Here is a 17,223-nt window from a genome sequence, read left to right as displayed (position 1 = left end):
TAACTTCGATTATAATAAATACACATTAATATTTTATTTAGATGATTATATATGTATATAATACATTATGATATAAATATGTTATAATGTGCTATAATAATATGTGTATAAGAATATGAGTTATTTAATATAATAAATTATTTATTGTAATGATGAAGAAAATATTCTCAATTATGCGATTGGAAAGTTAAATGAAATAGTCTTTTATGTATTGGCTGTTAATTATCTCAAGTATCTAAGATTTTAGTACCAGAAACAATTTCATTGGTTGCTATTGCGTAAAGAGGAATATTTGTTCGATTTTACAGGATTAAATTATTCGTTAAATAATAAGTTATATTTTATTTTAAATTTAGATTTTATATTAGTTTTTATTTTAAATGAATGGAAAAATATAATTTTTTCTTTCTTTACAATTAGAGGAAAAAATTAATAAAATCACACAACCTAGTTTATTTTAGGACCATCTAGACTACCAAATATTTTTTCCGACATATTGCTGATGATTACTACAATCATGCATACCATACATACGTACATATATGTAGAGTAATAATTCGACTGTATTCAATATTTGTTTCATATAAAACAATAGTTTTCTTTCGATTGTATTGAATCATTTATATAAATTATTTGAATTAAAAAATTTATTTGTATTTAATAATATGTGGGCAGACACTATTTTAATTGTTTTCATTAGTGTATGTACAGCATTATTAGGTGAAGGTAACTTTAAACCATACAATAAATTTTAATTTTTCAAATGTTGTAATTGAAGTAGTTTACTTGGTATAGTTATGATCATAAATATTATTTTTACCCTTATATTGACAGGATTAACATGGTTGATGGTGTATAGAACTGAAAAATATCAGAAATTAAAAGCAGAAGTAGAAAAACAGAGTAAAAAATGTATGATGTCAAATTGTTTAATATAATAAAAATATATGATTTTTAATGTTATAATATAACCTTTATCTTATTTTTAGTGGAAAAAAGAAAAGAAGCTCATGGCGATTCATTAGATAAACAACAAAAAAAGAAAATAGAACGTGAAGAAGAAAGGCTAAAAAATAATAATAGAGATTTATCGCTCGTAAAAATGAAATCTATGTTTGCAATTGGATTTGCATTTACTGCCCTTTTGAGTATGTTTAATAGTATATTTGATGGCAGAGTAGTAGCAAAATTGCCATTTGTACCAATAAGTTGGATACAAGGTTTATCACATAGGAATCTACCAGGCGATGATTATACAGAGTGTTCTTTTATATTTCTGTATATACTTTGTACCATGAGCATTAGACAAGTATGTATAAACAGTTGTACAAGTATATCTAATTTCAAATATGTTTAACATTTATATTTTAATTTTAGAATATTCAAAAAATGCTCGGCTTTGCTCCTTCAAGAACAGCTAGCAAACAAAGTGGTAGTATCTTCGGACCGCCACCTCAACAATTTAAATAATTTTAAATTATAAAAAAATAAATACATTTGTATATTATTTGGTATTAGTTATTTCAAACTATTTCAGCACATTAAAACTATTCAAGCATAATATTAATAATTATAATAATCAAATTTTACATTATAGACTAAGTGTATAGTATATATACAAAAGTACTTACCGTACTATTAAAACTGACTTATCAAAACATTAATTACAAAGTTATTAGGAAGATACAATTGATTATTTAATGTAATTTAGCTGTAGAAAACACAAAAAAGAAAAATATTAGCTATTAGATTATTTATCAATATTTAATTATATTCAATACTAAAAAGAAAAATTGTTTACAATCATTGCAACGTTATATTATAAATATTTTTAAATGTACATATAATAAGATTAAATTATTTGATTATGTAATAGTGTCTTAATTAATTGCCTTAATGCTAGAATAGTTTAAAATAAACGTAACCAATAATTAAATAAAGTCCAAGTTATGTAAAAATAAAAATTACTTTCTGACTGAATAATAATATTTTAGTTTAGTTTATTGTTATTATTTATTGCATTTATTATTAATTTTATAATTTTTAACGTGGAATTTTGAAAAGTTTATTAAAAATTTTAATTTAAAATATCAACGAGATAATTGGTTATCTTTTGCCGCTTAATTGGTAATATCCAATCACTGCAAATATATCTCTATTTTTCTGCTAATAGTAAGGATTCAGTATAATTCTCAAGATGGCAGAAACAGCGAATTTTTAGTAGACTGAGAACTACGTTGTTGTTTATTTATCATATATATGATACAATATATAAGTAACATTATAATCTACGAAAAAATATTTTTTTGTAAATATAAGCAAAAATGTTTTACTTTTGAACAATATAGTCTGTGCAACATTAGTGTCCTTATGTGTATTTTTCTTTGCAATCTTAGAAAATAATTTTTTTACATCAAAATTTTAGAAAAAACTTTTTTTTATTTTCGAATTATTTACAAATAAGATGGATCCACGAATACATAGAAGATTAGAGTCGGAAAAAGGGCCAGGCGATTTGGTTAGTAGTATAACCTCACATTTTAATTCAGTAGTGAATATATATACGCATGTTGACAATTGTATACATTATTATACTTGCATTCAATGTTATATAGATTTTTATGAATTACACTATTTATATATTTTTTTATAATATTGATATTTTGTATTATAAAAAAATAAAATTTTATTGTAGTTATATAGTTATATAGTTTATAATTATGTTTCAAAATTATTTTTTGCAGTACAAGATGTATGTTTATTTTTATCTTTGCCAAATTCATATAATATATATTATTATATTACTTTTTATTGAGTTATTTGTCTGTATTCATTGTATTTTAATGGAATTTATAATATTGTCAACATATAATAGTAAACAAAGTGTTATCAACTTTACTTGGTGAATATACTATTATGTGATGAAATAATAATCTACCTCATAAAAAATCTATGAATTTTCAGATTGTTGAATGGTTAAATGAAGCTTCTACGTGCCTTGCTATAGATGTAAAAGTTTCTAATTTATGTAAAGTCCAAGAAATTTTATTTAACAAGGAACCACAATTACTTCCATTGTATTTGGATGAAACCATACAATTTTCTTTAGATAGAATTGCTGAGGTTAGAAAGACAGTTACAGGGTTTATTGAGGAAGCAGGGTAATTGTTATTACTATTTTTTTATAATATTTTGTTAGATATATTTTTATCAAAATTAATTGATAACTAGCTTTTATATTATATATCTACATATCTAAGACAAATACTAAATATAAATTATAGGGTTAAACAACCAGAAACAATACCACGAATAGTTCCAGTATTATTAAGACTTGTCTCTGATAAAGCACCTTTAGTAGCTAAAAGAGCTCTTCGAGCTAGTGGGAGAATTCTCAGAGCAGCTTTAAAATGGATTTCTTATGCAGCCGTAATAACACCAGAAATGGAAATGGCATGGACTCAACTTAGTTCTCTAAAAGTTCAAATTATTAATATGATAGATAGTGATAATGATGGGTAAGCATTCTGAATAGATATAAGTAAGGATACAAATAAATTTATAAAGTTATAATTAAAAAATATTGCATTACAGTATTAGGACACAAGCAGTAAAATTTTTGGAGGGAGTTGTTTTGATTCAAACTTATCCAGATGCAGATGCTCCAAAAAAACCAGATGATTTCTCTCTTGAAGATATTCCATTAACATTAAAAATAGCTCGTAGACGGAAATTAGAGGAAGAAGCGAATCATGTAATGGATTTACTTATTAAATTTCATGGATCCCCACATGTCAGTAGTGTCAATTTAATGACATGTATGGGTTCTTTGGCCTTAATTGCTAAAATTAGACCACAATTTATGTCTAGTGTAATTCAAGGTACTTGAATATGCTGATTTAATAAAGTAATAAAAATAAGACTAGGAAAAAGAAATGTAAAGTAAATTAGGCATATTTTATCAGCTTTACAGAAATTACAACATGATTTACCTCCTACCTTGTCTGATTCTCAAGTCACAAGTGTACAGAAGCAATTAAAACTTACTTTGCTTGGATTAATGAAACATCCATCTGGTATAGAATTTGCTTCAACTATTGCTAAGTTATTAGCTCAGCTTGGTGCCAAAGAACAGGAAATTATCAAAGCTTATCCTAAGCCAGAAGATGTCAGACGCATTAAAAAACGTCAACAAGTAAATTAAATTTTAATTGAATATAATATTTAAATTAATATAATATTTAAACATTTTCCTATTGTTATTTTTACATAGGAAGCAGTTGCAATTGCTGCTAAGCGTGCAAAATTTGATACTTCTTTAATACTTGAAGAAACTGAAGCAGTAGCAAGTCCAGTTCCAGTACCAAAATTACCTGAATTAATTGAACTCTCTGAAAGTTTTATAGCAGAAAGATTAAGTGTAGAAATAGCCACAGAATTAGTAATGGACAGTATGGTATGTACATTTTTATGTAACAAAATATATTATAATGTATTCAATATAAAGTAATTGAAATATTATAATGTATTCAATATTTTTAATAGGCATGGGTTCCAGATACTATGACAACTATTTTTCAAAGAGAATATCAACCAACTTCAACAACAGATATAAATGTACAATGTCAAACGATTGCAAAACTTTTAGCTGCACAAATTAAACAAGCAAAGGCAAAGAAAAGTAAAAAAGATGCCAAAGATGAGGATGCTGTAATGGAAGATTTGATCAAAAATCCAACCATTAGCGTAGCCGAAGCAAAACGAGAACGAAAACGTGAAAAAGATAGAGAAAAGGAAAAAGAGGCAAAAGCATCATTAGAAGCACATGAAAAATCGCTTGCCAAAGCAAGGAATCGTTTGAAATCTTTAAAATTATCAGAAGTTACAAAACCACTTACTAAAGAAGGAAAGGAAACGATGCTATTAATGGCAGTTAACAGAATTCTGATTGCAGAAAAAGTTGCAGTTCTTGGTGGTGTTTCTGCTGTAAGGTATAATAATTAATAATATTAATATGAAGAAATTAATATTAAGAACAAATAAAAAGTATCAAAAGTAAAACAATACGATATATAACAAAATATTAATTAATGTTGTAGGTCAAAAATCTTAACAACTTTAGCAGCAACTTTTAATCCATATATTAAAGAAGCAGTACTACATTATATTACAGATGATATGAGAAATCGTCTAGATTTAGCCTTAGGCTGGTTGTATGAAGAATATGCCTTATTACAAGGTTTTCAAAGGCGAACAACATTAAGTACAAAACCACAAGAAGCACCACATCAAGCCTACAATTTCTTGTTATGTACTTTAGTTTCTGCAATAGACTTAATTCAAGGAAAAGATCGCGACACTTTATTATATAGGTAATTTTTTTTACTTATTATATGCTAATTTTGTTATGTTATATAATATTATATTTGTCTATTAAAATCGAACATAATCATAAAATCAATATCGTAATAGATTATATTTAGAAGCTCCTTTAATTACGGAAGATGCAGTGGAGGCTTTGAAGATGGTTTCTTCAGACGAAACAAGAGGTCTTGCACCATTGCAACTATTAAAAGAAATGGTTATCAGAAGACCTACAAAGCAATTAGTTTTTTTAAATGTTCTGTTATGTCATACAGGACACGAAAATAACGCGGTATGTTGTTCTTATAATATTACTATAAATATTTTATGATATTATTTTATGATACTACTATAAAATGTAGCGTTAGTTGATTTATTTCTAGAAATTATATTATATGATATTATTCTTTGTTTTAATAGATAAGAGAGGCAGCAATACAATTGGTTTGTCAATTATATGGTCGACCCGAATTAAGCAAACTTATAGAAGAATATGCAGTTCTTTATTTAGGCTTTTTACGTTTGCAAACTCCTCCTGAAATAGTTTTTGGTCAAGATAGAGGAAGACCTCAAATAGAAAACCAATGGACAGAATCCACTACTAGAGCTTGCCTAGGATTATATCTTGCTTTATTAAGTGAACATCAAGATCTTATTCATGAGTTAGTTCTCTCATGTTTTCTAAAATTTTTATATGAGATCAAAATAAAAAATGTAATATTTATTCCATTAGGTTAGCAAGAGTTTATACGTCAATGGGAGCTGATGTAAAACGCATGGTTCTCAGATTAGTTGAAGGACCTGTAAGGTCGTTAGGAATGGGTAGTCCACAATTACTTGCACTTGTTGAAAATTGTCCAAAAGGTGCAGAAACTTTGGTCACTAGAATTATACATATCCTTACAGAAAAATGTGAGTAAATTGAAAGTTTGGTCTACCCCATAATAATTTATAATATTATAATATATTATTTTATATGCAGCTATTCCAAGTGCGGAATTAGTAGCAAGAGTACGAGAATTATATCAGACAAGAGTATCAGATGTAAGATTTCTAATACCTGTTTTAAATGGCTTGACCAAAAAAGAAGTTATTGCTGCTCTTCCCAAGTTAATAAAATTGAATCCTATTGTTGTTAAAGAAGTAAATATCTTTTTCTCGAAGTTAATTCATGAATAATTTTTAGTCAATACTAGTATATCAAATGTATAAAATTTATCTGTATTTGTATAGGTATTTAATAGACTTCTAGGTACACACAACAATGATAGTGGTGTACCACATACATCTCCAATTACGCCTGCAGAATTATTAATAGCTTTACACAATATTGATCCTAGCAAAGCAGAATTGAAAACTATTATAAAAGGTTTATTATTTTATTAATTCATTTTATTAGTTAAAATAATTAATATTTTCTTCTTTATTTAATCATAAATTAAATTACTTTACAGCAACTTCTTTATGCTTTGCGGAAAATCAAGTTTACACACAAGAAACTGTTGCCGTCGTAATACAACATCTAATGGAAATGACGCCCTTACCTACGCTATTAATGCGTACTGTTATACAGAGTTTAGCTCTTTATCCTAGACTTAGTGGATTTGTTATGAATATTCTTCAGCGTTTGATACTTAAACAAGTATGGAAACAACCCAAAGTTTGGGAAGGTTTCGTTAAATGCTGTGAACGTACAAAGCCACAAAGTTTTGCTGTTATTTTACAGTTACCTCCAGCACAATTAGCTGAAGCATTAAAAATGGCTCCAAATTTAAGATCACCTTTGCTAGCTCATGTTGAAGCATTTGCTGAAAATCAGGTAATTTTTAGTAATTTGCATATAATACTAATATTTTCTTTTATATCTATTAGTATTTGTTATTAATTATATGTATATTACAGAAGGCACACATTCCACAATCCATAATGGACGTTATACAAGGCAAATCACTATGTGATATGCATGATGAATTTGATATTGTAAATATATTTTTATTATAACTATAGAAATCTCTGATACATTTTACTTTAATATTTATTTAATTTAATAATTCAAAATAGTTTGATTTACTATAAAAATAATTATTATAATAATTTAAATATTTTATATTTTAAATTTTATTTACAGGCACCTCCTGGTGATTATCCATCCGAACAAAAAACAGATACAACAGAAACAGATTTATCAGAACCAGCTCCTCCTGGTTTAGACTAGCATAAATTTATTTCAATTTTAGGATCTGAAGCATCCTCATTTAAGTATCTCAATTTTAATGAATTCTCATTATGAACTATAATTTATTTTCATCGTAAATACTTCAAATATGATATCTTTTTATAATATGATATCAATACTCTTTTATTCAGGAAGAGTTCCATAATTGTTTCATAATAGACCGTATAAATTTATCTATCAAGAAAAATGCACTTTATTTGTGTTCATAATATTGTGCTATGTTGATATTTTACGTACGTAAAATACTTAATATTTTATAAAATTTTTCATATTTATCATACATATATGACATAAAACAAATCGATGTATATTATTTAGTAGATGACGTCTGTTAATAAGAACGTACTCTTGGAAAAGTGCTATATATCTTTTATAGACAACGTCCGTATATAAATATAATACTAGAAGAGTTGAAATTCGTAATCATACCACTGTAATATGAAAGTTATTTTATAAAAACTACAAATTAGAAGAATATAAATTTTATGAAGTTTTTTCAGAGAGTTTATTTACTTTTGTAAGTAATTTAAAGAGGTTTCATATTATTAACACTATTTTTGATTGCAGACACTATAAATAATTTGTCATCCTTTTTATCATCGTACTTTTGATATATATATATATATTTGTTTTAATTTATTTTTTTAATTTATCTTATTAAACACATTATTCGAAAGGCTTTCTTTCATACCGTTTGTTTTAGACAAATGAAAAAAAAAATAGTCATTATTTTCAAATTCTTATGTTAAAATGTATATTATGTTTATCCTTTTATTCTCTAATAAGAATACATGAGAGTTCCTACATAAAAACTATTAATTATAATTAGTATAATTGCACTTGTTTGATCTTACTGTTTTTTTTAGTAATAATCAGTATATAATTTTTTAATGTTTTAATGCTATTTTTTTTAATAAATTAAATATACGAAAGTTAAAGCAAATACGAATTTCAAAGTAATTAAAATATTGTAAAATTTATAAAATGAATTGAAAATTGAAAAAGATAAAGAAGAAATAAAATTTTTTATATAAAATATATTTTTTAGGTTCATTTTTTCAATATTATTATTTTATTTCTAATAAAATTTAACTTATTAATAAACGAAAACCGATTACTATCATCTAAACAGTCTTTATTATTTTTTGCAATAAACGAAGATGAAACTAGATTAAGAGAACCAGCTCCAATAACCTTGACATGTTATCAAGGTCACTGTCTTAAGGAACAATCTAAGTTTCAGTTTAGCTGTATCGTAATTATAAATTTTAAACTGCAGCAATAAATACTACAAGCAAATTCGAGGACATTGAAGACGGAGAAAATCTTGTAAATTAAAAATGAGCTTATTTCATGGTACTTTGTTCGCGAAAGACCATATTTTATGGATAGCCTTTTATCTTTTTATTATTTTATCTCTTCATCCATTACTATCAATAGCTACTAATACAATAAGTTATTGACTAACAATAACAAATTGATGGACATAGAATCGTTGTTAAAATAGACGAAGCAAAATTAGGAAAAAAGAAAATATAATAAAGGTTATGTTCTTAAAGTACAACAGATTTTCGGAAGAATAAAGTAAGATAGTGACAAATTATTTATTGTTCCCGTATATGATCCTCAAGGTATACTTTAATTCTTGTTATAACTCGCGACATAGTGTTAAGATTCATTATTTATTGTTAGAGAATATATATAGCGAAAAATAATTTACCTTACGAACACAAATGTTAATCGCAAAAAAATTTAATTGATACCATTATAGACATCCAGATATAAAACATAGAACACTTGTGGCGTGAAATGAGAGCGAAAATATCATATTATGGTACACGTATATACATAACATTATAAAATATTGTAAAATTTATATTTCAAAAATATGATGACATATATGATGAATATAAATGATGACATATATAATGAAATAATGATGACATATTATTAATTTGTTGAATTAGTAATAACCATATTAATTATAATAGATATTTATAATAAAAGTTTTTCTATTATATTATAAAATGTATTATTAATTTTTGAATGCAATTCTCGTCCCGTTTCGACTAAAAGTCATAAATAAAATAAATATTCGAAAGTTTTCCTCAGAATTCGATAATTTCTCAAGATAATATTTTGACGTATATATACATGATGTATTTTTCACCTCTAGAGTATAAATTGCATCAAGATTGCATCTTTTTCGTATATAGAGAGAAGTGGAGTCTCACCCACGCTCAATCATTCAATTTATTACTTATAAATTAATGAATGTTAAGAGTATATTTTATAAAATGTACATAGTATTTGAAAATTACACAAAAATCATGTAAATTCTTTAGTTAATAAACTTTTGATAAATAACGAATGGCTAAGATCTTTTGATTGTTACTCAGAATAGTTATCTTGACAACATGTCAAGGCTAAGATTATTCAGACTGGTTTCCCTAATCTAAAATGTTACTCCTAAATGAATATAAATTCAACAATATATTTATGATTTATGTAAAATTAAAACAATAGAATGATGAAATATATCTATAACCTATTCGTTTACATTGACAATAAAAAACAAGTAAAATGTCATGATATGTTGCAACAATATAGTCAATATTCTTATATCATCCAAAATCAACTCCAGTATCTAATAGGTCTCTCAACATGAAAGAAGCCTTCTTGGGTAACATTCTATAAATAAAAACATAACATTTTTTTAATACACATATATATGAACCGTTCATAGGTCAAAGCAATTAATTCCACTTTTAGAATTTTTGAAATTTTAATGCCAAAGAACTTCATTGATACTTAACTTTTTATACTTAATAAAATTCCTTAATAATATATACAACTTTATCAATTTGCTCTACTTATTGTTTTGTGGAGTTAATCAATTTGGCAAAAAAGCAACTCATATAAAAATAATATTATTAGTATATAATATTAAAATTTTACTATATGATATTAAATAATATATATAAAAAAAAAATATATATATATAATGAATATTCACAAGTTACCTAAGTAAAAATCCAATATATAATAGATATCCTGGTACACTAAATTCCGTATAATTTTTACGAACGCCATCCAAAATTTTTTTGGCTGCTTCTGAAGCAACCATTGTTCCGAAATAACTAGGTATCCTGTAATTGAAAGAAAAGAAAATTATATATCTTTTAAAATCTATTTTTCATTAGAGTATCAAAATAATGTAAAATTAAAAACTAACATACCTAAATCGAATATCTTTAATTAGTTCTGCTCTAACAATGAATGGATATACATGAACTAAAGTAATAAGAATATTACTATTAGAGTGCCTTAATTCTGTATGTAAAGATTCTGCTAAACCTTGAACGGCAAATTGTGCAGCAGATAAAGGAACATTTCCTTTACCACCTGTAAAACCAGAAAATTCTACTACAGATGAAAATTTATTATACAAATTTTTATACAAATTTTATAAATATAATGTCTGTTATACCAGAAAGTCCTGCTACAGAAGACAATGTTACAATGTGTCCTCGGCCTGCTCGTTGCATACTTGGCAACACTGAATCTAATAACTAAAATATAAATTATACAATCTTTTAATTATATTATATATAATAATTTAATATATAGAAAATAATATCTATATAAACAATGAATCAAGTATAGTTATTGTTATTTACCCAAAAATGACTAAGAACTGAAACATTAATGGTTTTTCTTATTTCTGGTGGTTCTCTTATTAAAGCATGTGAACTAGGAAAGCCACAACAATGAAACAGCATTGTGATTTCACCTATTTCTAAGATAATTTTAGTTACTGTAGCAGTTACCTGTAAAAGTATATGTATTGTAAAGACATAGGTTAACCATAAATGCATTATTATGTATAGAAAATCTTATGTACTTGATCTTCGTTTGTCACATCACAAATATATGGTTTTGCATTGCCTGATAGTTTTATAACGCATTGTACAGTGGCATTACAATTTTCTGGATTGATATCGACACAAGCAATAATCACACCTAATTGACTTAATTGAACAGCTATTTCTTTACCTATTCCTCTTCCAGCTCCAATAACCTAAATTATTAGACATGATATTTACCATTGTAATCTTGTATAAATTAATAAATATCTGTTATAAATGATAGATATTTAGAAGCATATTTTATAAATATCATTACCATTGCTACTTCTCCATTGAGACTTTTTAATGATGGTGGATTAAAAATTCGATAAAAAGCAACCAACATTGAACAACAAATCTCCATTAATAGAATTATGAGATCTAATATAAGAACAAGCAATGAATATAATCTGAGGAACATATTTGTTGTAGCTTTTAAACTTTTCCTATAAATGTAAAATTTTTATTACTTCATGTTGAATTGAAATTTTATTTGTAAATATATTTTATTTAAGATTTAGTATAATGTGGAAATGAAATTAAAGTTATATTCATTATATTAAAACCTATACCTTATATAGAAGAATTAATTTAATTTCATTCTGATAACATATCACTTTATGAATTAACTCTTCACTATTATATCGCGATTATTTAAGTTTGAAGTCTTTCTATTTGTATCATACATAACCTGAATATTAAAATAAGTAAAAATAATTATTGATATGATAATTTATTGTGCTTGTTACACAATATATATGAATAATCTAATATATATGAATAAATGGTAATAACTGATATGTGTTTGATTATATGTTAAATATACAAATTAATATAATAAATTAAATAGCGTATGAACCATTTCGGTTATTTAATAGAATATACATTTGTCTTTATTATATATATACATAATCACTGACAATATGTAATAAATATTATCTGATAGGATCAATTAATATTACTTACTTTTATTATGCCTTTTGAATAATCAAAATTAATTATTAAATTTATAATACTTATTTATTTGTAAGCTGGTTTAACTTATTATTTAATTTAATATTGTAATTTCGTTGTTTTATTCTGAAAGTTATATTTGTTTTATAAGGACATAGAATTAAAACAAAAAGTTTTCTGGTGAGTAATAATTGTAAACACATTTTTTTCAGAATTCAAACAAAGCGCGGCAATATGTTCAAATTTAAGAATTAACCATATGTAACCAAGCAACTAAATAGTTTGTATAATAAGTGAATTTTTCTACTCGTTTACTGTTATCTCAAGTTTGATTTCTGATATCAGACGTGAAGTACTTTATATAAATATAATTTTCTGAATATTTTTCAAAAGTTTCTATATAACATTAAATTATATTGCCTCTTTTATGAAAATGGTATCAGTAGAATCAGAAGAAAATGAAGTAATTACAAACCTTATTCTTGGCCCTCCAATAGAGTATGCGAAACGAAAGAGGTAGCATTAAAAATATTATATAAATAAAGAATTAAAAAATATTTCTTTTTTTTTACGTTTCATATTATTATCTTACATATAAAGCGTGTTTTTCTTAGAACTTCCCCACATTTACATTTCACTATTTATGTTTCTGTAACTGTTTAAAATGTCATATAATATTAATATAACAGTTTTAGAATAATTATTTTTTTTTTTTTGAAGATATGTTTCTAAACATAAGGAATGTATAAAAGCAGAAATTAAGAAAGAAAAATATGCACATCGTACATTTGGTCCACCAAAAGTACTGTTACAATTACCATCTCAATATTTGAAAAAAAGAAGCCGGAAAGAATATCGCAAAACAGGTATAGAACATGTACATATTCGTAATCCAGAATATCAACAAAAGTTACCATCATGGGTCCCAATAAAAATGAAAATTAAAGAAAAATGTGGAGAGTTGCCTATAGATCCTGTAAAATTAGGGCGTATCAATTTTAAAAAACAGAATATTATTGATGTTAAAAAATTTCATCCCCATAAACTTAAGGAACGATATGTAGATACACGGTATGGAGACTCTCATGATCTAAAATCTAGTGGATTATATCCTATTTATATACATAGAAAGGTATCTTGTTTGTATAAGCATGTAATTTATAAATAATTAAACATTTTCTTCTTTTCTTATTATTAAAATTTGTTCATGTTTAGGGCTTTGGAAAACTTCCAAAAATTATGAAGAAGATAAAATATGAAGTAATGAATAAGGAATTAAAAGAAGATAAATCAAAAAATGATAAACATATTGATGAACTTAAATACCACTGCATCTCTGAAGAAGAAAGAAAAGAACTTTTAGATGTATGAATATATCAGGATTATTGATATTGAAAATATTTTTAAATATGTTAATAATGTTATTTTTATTTTAATAGGGACTAAAAAAAAGGTGGGATGAAATAATGAAAGAATTTCAGTGTTTACCATTTATAATTGATACTCCACCAAAGGTACAGAGAAAGGCAAAACTAGAACATGAATTACAGCAACTTGAGAAAGATATTGCAACTCTTGAAAGACATTCTTACATATGTGTTAGTAATGATAATGAAAATGAATGAAAAAAAAAAAAAAAAAGAGTACATTTGTAAGTATTCAAAAATAAGACCATCCATGAAAGGCTACATCATTGATCATATTTTTAACTATATGAAAAATATTTATTACATACATTTATTGAAATTTATTAATAAGTGAAGCAATGACAGATAATGATCAGAAGAGATTAAATAAAATAAACAAATATTGATAAATATAAGTTTTCTTTATTTTATTAATACTATTACATAATAATGTTCAGAACTCTCTCCAAGTTTCAGTGATACTACAAGACTCATCTTTATCATAATTAACAACCACTGAATAAGATTGTGCCTCAGTTTGATGTTCTTCTGTATAAGAAAAGTTTTCAGATATTTCAGAATCTTGATTTTGTGTTAATTCTACTAAGGACACTTGTGGTTTTGATAAATTTCTTGTATATAATTCTGAATTTTGTATATCTAATACACGACTGTCATATAAAACAGGTATATTACAAAACAGACATCGTACTTCTTCATATTCTTCGTCTAAGCAGAGGTGATAAAGTTGCCCACATATAGGGCAAGATCGATATTGAACTGTAGTAATTTGAAGAAGGGTTAAAGCACATCTGGGTAACTTATGTCCTGATGGACATTTTGTAGTATTCCAAGATAAATCATTAATAATCTGCCCACATAGATTACATGATTCCACTTTTAATTTGAAATGAGACGTTTTGTTTAACGCTTGACGCACGTATTGTGTTGCAACTGTTTCTTCTTCTGTATCTTCACCAGCAAGATATATTTCTAAGTACATTCTTAATAGACTTGCAGACAATTCTTGATCTTTTGATAAATGTTTTTTATCTGTTAAACGATTGAGATAAGCACATGCACAATGTACAAAAATTAGTGGTTGAGCTTCTGCTATTTCACCTATATTTTCAATCCTTTGAATCATTTTTTTTTTTGTTAATACTTCAGTTATAAGTGATAGCCACATTGATATCCTTAATTCGTATAATTTAAGTGATTCTAAATTTTGTGACATCTTAGGTAATATAATCATTGGATCTGAAATTTTTGCAGCTTTGAGTCTAATTAATTCGAAACAATCCCAAGGAAAGTTAGAATTTATATCTTTATAATTTTTTATTATATTAATTGGATCCCATTTTTCTCCATCTAAGGATAATATGTATAATACGCTTGGTTCTCTTGTAATTAAATGATCGTATGTACTATTAGGACTAGTTATACAAACTAGCATTGTACGATTAGGAGAACAGGCAAGACCTAAATATTGAACACGTGTCTGAGGTAACTTATGTTTGATTGAAATGCTTTTTAAGTTATTTTCTTGTGTATCAAAAGCATACATCATACCATTTTGTGTTGTAATTAAAATACATTCAGATGCAATAACAGAGATTCCTAAAAGTAAATTTGAAATTCTTTAAATTATTTAACAAATTAAAATTTTTATTCAAATTTAAGACATTTAATTATACATGCATATATATATATATATGTATATATACCTGAAATAGTAAATCCTTCTATTTGTAAATAATGTGTATACATTAATTTTCCCATTATAGTCAACCCAAATAATAAAAGAAAGAAACCTTTACAAGCAATAAATTGTATTCTATTTTCATTCTGTGAAACCATAAGTAAAGAATTGACTGAGACACGATCTGGATATGTATAGTATTTTTCTATCGATGTATTCTCAAAACATTTATTATTATTGTTATACAGGATACCTTGTATCTGACCATTACAACATCCAATAATAATTAAGTATGTATTAGGTTTTATAGTACACCACAATAATACATTAATTTTTGTGTTCATATTTAATTTTATTCTAGATATTATAATTGGTTTCATATTTTTACTGGAATCAGATACTTTATGTATTTTCCAAATCACTATGTCTGAACTACGAAAAGCAGTTACAAAGTATGCATAGTAAGTGTCTTCTAATTTAAATAATTCACTCCATGTCATTGCACAAGCTTGCAATTGTCTAAGATTTTCTTGTATCTTTGTAAAACGTGATTCTTCATTTTTACAACTATCAAAATTAGATTTAATATTATCTTCAACAGTTTGTAACCATATAGATGAAATATCACATATAGAAAACCAATTTCTTAATACTTGATGTAAAAGTTCAACAGCACCAACAGAAGTTATAATTGCAAGCATGCACTTACTGGGATGGATTAAATTTTCTGGTGACCAGGATACACGAACTATTTTTGGTAATATATTGGTTGCATCATCGATCTTAGGAACTAAAGCAGCTTCCATTAAGAGTGAATATACTTCTCTGCGTTTTATATTCCATGTCAACGAAGTTATTTCATTTATAAATGCATATGCGGGCAAAATATCAGAAGCATATATAAAAGATCGTGAAAATTTAATATTTGGCTGAGGATTCATCGGAGAAGGTATTAATTCCTAAAAGTATGTATTAAATCAATGAAATTACACCATATATTTTCCTTTAATATAATATATATATATAATTATTTAATATAATGTAATATAATGTATATACACACATTTTTAGCAATATTGTAGATTAAAATAATACATTCAAAATAAGACACACACAAATATATATATTATATTATTAAATATTTGTAATTGTATTTACTTACAAATACATGAATACCTTTTTCTGTAATGACACAAATACCATTATTTGACGTCCATTGTACTGCAAATAATGTTGTAACCAATGGAGAAAAAGTTATATTATAAACTTCTTCTAGCGATATCATATTTAAAAAGTTATAATTTTTTTAATTAAATAAATATATATTACTATTTATTTAATTCAACAAATAATTCTAATACAACAGTACGCTAGTTAAGACATTCAAGAAATGAATTTTAACTGAATTACATTCAGCAATTTATATGAAAAATATATGTATATTTTTCAGAGACAAAATGTTTTTTGTAATCAGGTTATGACATTGTAAAAAATAATGCTCAAACTGTATCTCACAAATCAAATCAGTTTCGAAATATCGTTTAACAAACAGTATCGATATCGTGTAGTCGATAGTCACAATGGTGGAAGAAACGACTTAACGATGACTTCATATCTTCATCCTTATATATATATATATATATATATATAATA

At 25.4% G+C, this 17,223-nt stretch overlaps 5 protein-coding genes across 10 annotated transcripts; 3 read left to right on the top strand and 2 right to left on the bottom strand.

Annotated features, from left to right (window-relative positions):
• Positions 1-412: 412 nt before the first annotated feature.
• Positions 413-1,507, top strand: LOC124433075 (calcium load-activated calcium channel). 2 transcript variants are annotated; one of them, XM_046982629.1, is made up of 4 exons: positions 413-720; positions 835-912; positions 990-1,309; positions 1,378-1,507. In XM_046982629.1, the coding sequence occupies exons 1-4, from the start codon at positions 666-668 to the stop codon at positions 1,468-1,470; spliced, it is 546 nt and encodes a 181-aa protein (XP_046838585.1). In that variant the 5' UTR covers positions 413-665; the 3' UTR covers positions 1,471-1,507. The 2 variants fall into 2 exon arrangements, with proteins under 2 accessions (XP_046838585.1, XP_046838584.1); XM_046982628.1 differs by having other exon boundaries at positions 446-726.
• A 675-nt stretch (positions 1,508-2,182) lies between these two features.
• Positions 2,183-8,095, top strand: LOC124421813 (symplekin). Of its 2 annotated transcripts, XR_006941727.1 has the most exons (17): positions 2,183-2,518; positions 2,965-3,161; positions 3,285-3,518; positions 3,595-3,881; positions 3,966-4,195; positions 4,274-4,456; positions 4,546-4,991; positions 5,100-5,372; positions 5,473-5,656; positions 5,785-6,026; positions 6,098-6,276; positions 6,347-6,507; positions 6,598-6,733; positions 6,819-7,183; positions 7,267-7,344; positions 7,493-7,833; positions 7,919-8,095. XR_006941727.1 is itself a non-coding variant. In XM_046957447.1 (16 exons), exons 1-16 carry the CDS (start codon positions 2,465-2,467, stop codon positions 7,577-7,579), a joined length of 3,336 nt encoding a protein of 1,111 aa, XP_046813403.1. In that variant the 5' UTR covers positions 2,183-2,464; the 3' UTR covers positions 7,580-8,095. The 2 variants fall into 2 exon arrangements, 1 of the variants encoding a protein (XP_046813403.1); XM_046957447.1 differs by having other exon boundaries at positions 7,493-8,095.
• Positions 8,096-9,867: 1,772 nt separating this feature from the next.
• LOC124421659 (17-beta-hydroxysteroid dehydrogenase 13-like) lies at positions 9,868-12,221 on the bottom strand. Its single transcript, XM_046957093.1, has 8 exons — positions 12,081-12,221; positions 11,786-11,954; positions 11,505-11,681; positions 11,281-11,430; positions 11,091-11,172; positions 10,840-11,005; positions 10,624-10,749; positions 9,868-10,291 (listed from the first exon to the last, which is right to left on the bottom strand). Exons 2-8 carry the CDS (start codon positions 11,927-11,929, stop codon positions 10,225-10,227), a joined length of 912 nt encoding a protein of 303 aa, XP_046813049.1. The 5' UTR covers positions 11,930-11,954; positions 12,081-12,221; the 3' UTR covers positions 9,868-10,224.
• Positions 12,222-12,237: 16 nt separating this feature from the next.
• Positions 12,238-14,279, top strand: LOC124421660 (enkurin). Of its 2 annotated transcripts, XM_046957094.1 has the most exons (5): positions 12,238-12,295; positions 12,675-12,978; positions 13,183-13,594; positions 13,678-13,827; positions 13,902-14,279. In XM_046957094.1, exons 2-5 carry the CDS (start codon positions 12,890-12,892, stop codon positions 14,085-14,087), a joined length of 837 nt encoding a protein of 278 aa, XP_046813050.1. In that variant the 5' UTR covers positions 12,238-12,295; positions 12,675-12,889; the 3' UTR covers positions 14,088-14,279. The 2 variants fall into 2 exon arrangements, with proteins under 2 accessions (XP_046813050.1, XP_046813051.1); XM_046957095.1 differs by lacking the exon at positions 12,238-12,295 and having other exon boundaries at positions 12,654-12,925.
• Positions 14,272-17,126, bottom strand: LOC124421658. 3 transcript variants are annotated; one of them, XM_046957091.1, is made up of 4 exons: positions 16,733-17,126; positions 15,596-16,529; positions 15,441-15,488; positions 14,272-15,350 (listed from the first exon to the last, which is right to left on the bottom strand). In XM_046957091.1, exons 1-4 carry the CDS (start codon positions 16,853-16,855, stop codon positions 14,323-14,325), a joined length of 2,133 nt encoding a protein of 710 aa, XP_046813047.1. In that variant the 5' UTR covers positions 16,856-17,126; the 3' UTR covers positions 14,272-14,322. The 3 variants fall into 3 exon arrangements, with proteins under 3 accessions (XP_046813047.1, XP_046813048.1, XP_046813046.1); XM_046957092.1 differs by having other exon boundaries at positions 14,272-15,488; positions 16,747-17,125; XM_046957090.1 differs by having other exon boundaries at positions 14,272-15,488; positions 16,733-17,124.
• Positions 17,127-17,223: the final 97 nt, after the last annotated feature.

This window comes from Vespa crabro, chromosome 2 (genome assembly GCF_910589235.1).
Source record: "Vespa crabro chromosome 2, iyVesCrab1.2, whole genome shotgun sequence".
Lineage (NCBI taxonomy): Eukaryota > Metazoa > Arthropoda > Insecta > Hymenoptera > Vespidae > Vespa > Vespa crabro.
Note: the sequence above shows the minus strand (reverse complement) of the source record. Positions and strands in the feature narration are given on the sequence as shown.

What these genes read in the sequence shown, in the direction of transcription:
- LOC124433075 (XM_046982628.1), top strand. Translation starts at nt 666, where the DNA reads ATGTGGGCAGACACTATTTTAATTGTTTTCATTAGTGTATGTACAGCA. An exon ending in AGAAAAACAGAGTAAAAAAT is followed by an intron (nt 913 to 989) that starts GTATGATGTCAA and finishes TCTTATTTTTAG; the next exon opens with TGGAAAAAAGAAAAGAAGCT. An exon ending in GTACCATGAGCATTAGACAA is followed by an intron (nt 1,310 to 1,377) that starts GTATGTATAAAC and finishes TTTTAATTTTAG; the next exon opens with AATATTCAAAAAATGCTCGG.
- LOC124421813 (XM_046957447.1), top strand. Translation starts at nt 2,465, where the DNA reads ATGGATCCACGAATACATAGAAGATTAGAGTCGGAAAAAGGGCCAGGC. An exon ending in GGGTTTATTGAGGAAGCAGG is followed by an intron (nt 3,162 to 3,284) that starts GTAATTGTTATT and finishes TATAAATTATAG; the next exon opens with GGTTAAACAACCAGAAACAA. An exon ending in ATCCTATTGTTGTTAAAGAA is followed by an intron (nt 6,508 to 6,597) that starts GTAAATATCTTT and finishes GTATTTGTATAG; the next exon opens with GTATTTAATAGACTTCTAGG.
- LOC124421659 (XM_046957093.1), bottom strand. Translation starts at nt 11,929, where the DNA reads ATGTTCCTCAGATTATATTCATTGCTTGTTCTTATATTAGATCTCATA. An exon ending in TCAATGGAGAAGTAGCAATG is followed by an intron (nt 11,682 to 11,785) that starts GTAATGATATTT and finishes CTAATAATTTAG; the next exon opens with GTTATTGGAGCTGGAAGAGG. An exon ending in ATTAAAGATATTCGATTTAG is followed by an intron (nt 10,750 to 10,839) that starts GTATGTTAGTTT and finishes TTTCAATTACAG; the next exon opens with GATACCTAGTTATTTCGGAA.
- LOC124421660 (XM_046957094.1), top strand. Translation starts at nt 12,890, where the DNA reads ATGAAAATGGTATCAGTAGAATCAGAAGAAAATGAAGTAATTACAAAC. An exon ending in GAGTATGCGAAACGAAAGAG is followed by an intron (nt 12,979 to 13,182) that starts GTAGCATTAAAA and finishes TTTTTTTTGAAG; the next exon opens with ATATGTTTCTAAACATAAGG. An exon ending in CTATTTATATACATAGAAAG is followed by an intron (nt 13,595 to 13,677) that starts GTATCTTGTTTG and finishes GTTCATGTTTAG; the next exon opens with GGCTTTGGAAAACTTCCAAA.
- LOC124421658 (XM_046957090.1), bottom strand. Translation starts at nt 16,855, where the DNA reads ATGATATCGCTAGAAGAAGTTTATAATATAACTTTTTCTCCATTGGTT. An exon ending in AAAAAGGTATTCATGTATTT is followed by an intron (nt 16,530 to 16,732) that starts GTAAGTAAATAC and finishes ACATACTTTTAG; the next exon opens with GAATTAATACCTTCTCCGAT. An exon ending in AGAAGGATTTACTATTTCAG is followed by an intron (nt 15,489 to 15,595) that starts GTATATATACAT and finishes ATTTACTTTTAG; the next exon opens with GAATCTCTGTTATTGCATCT.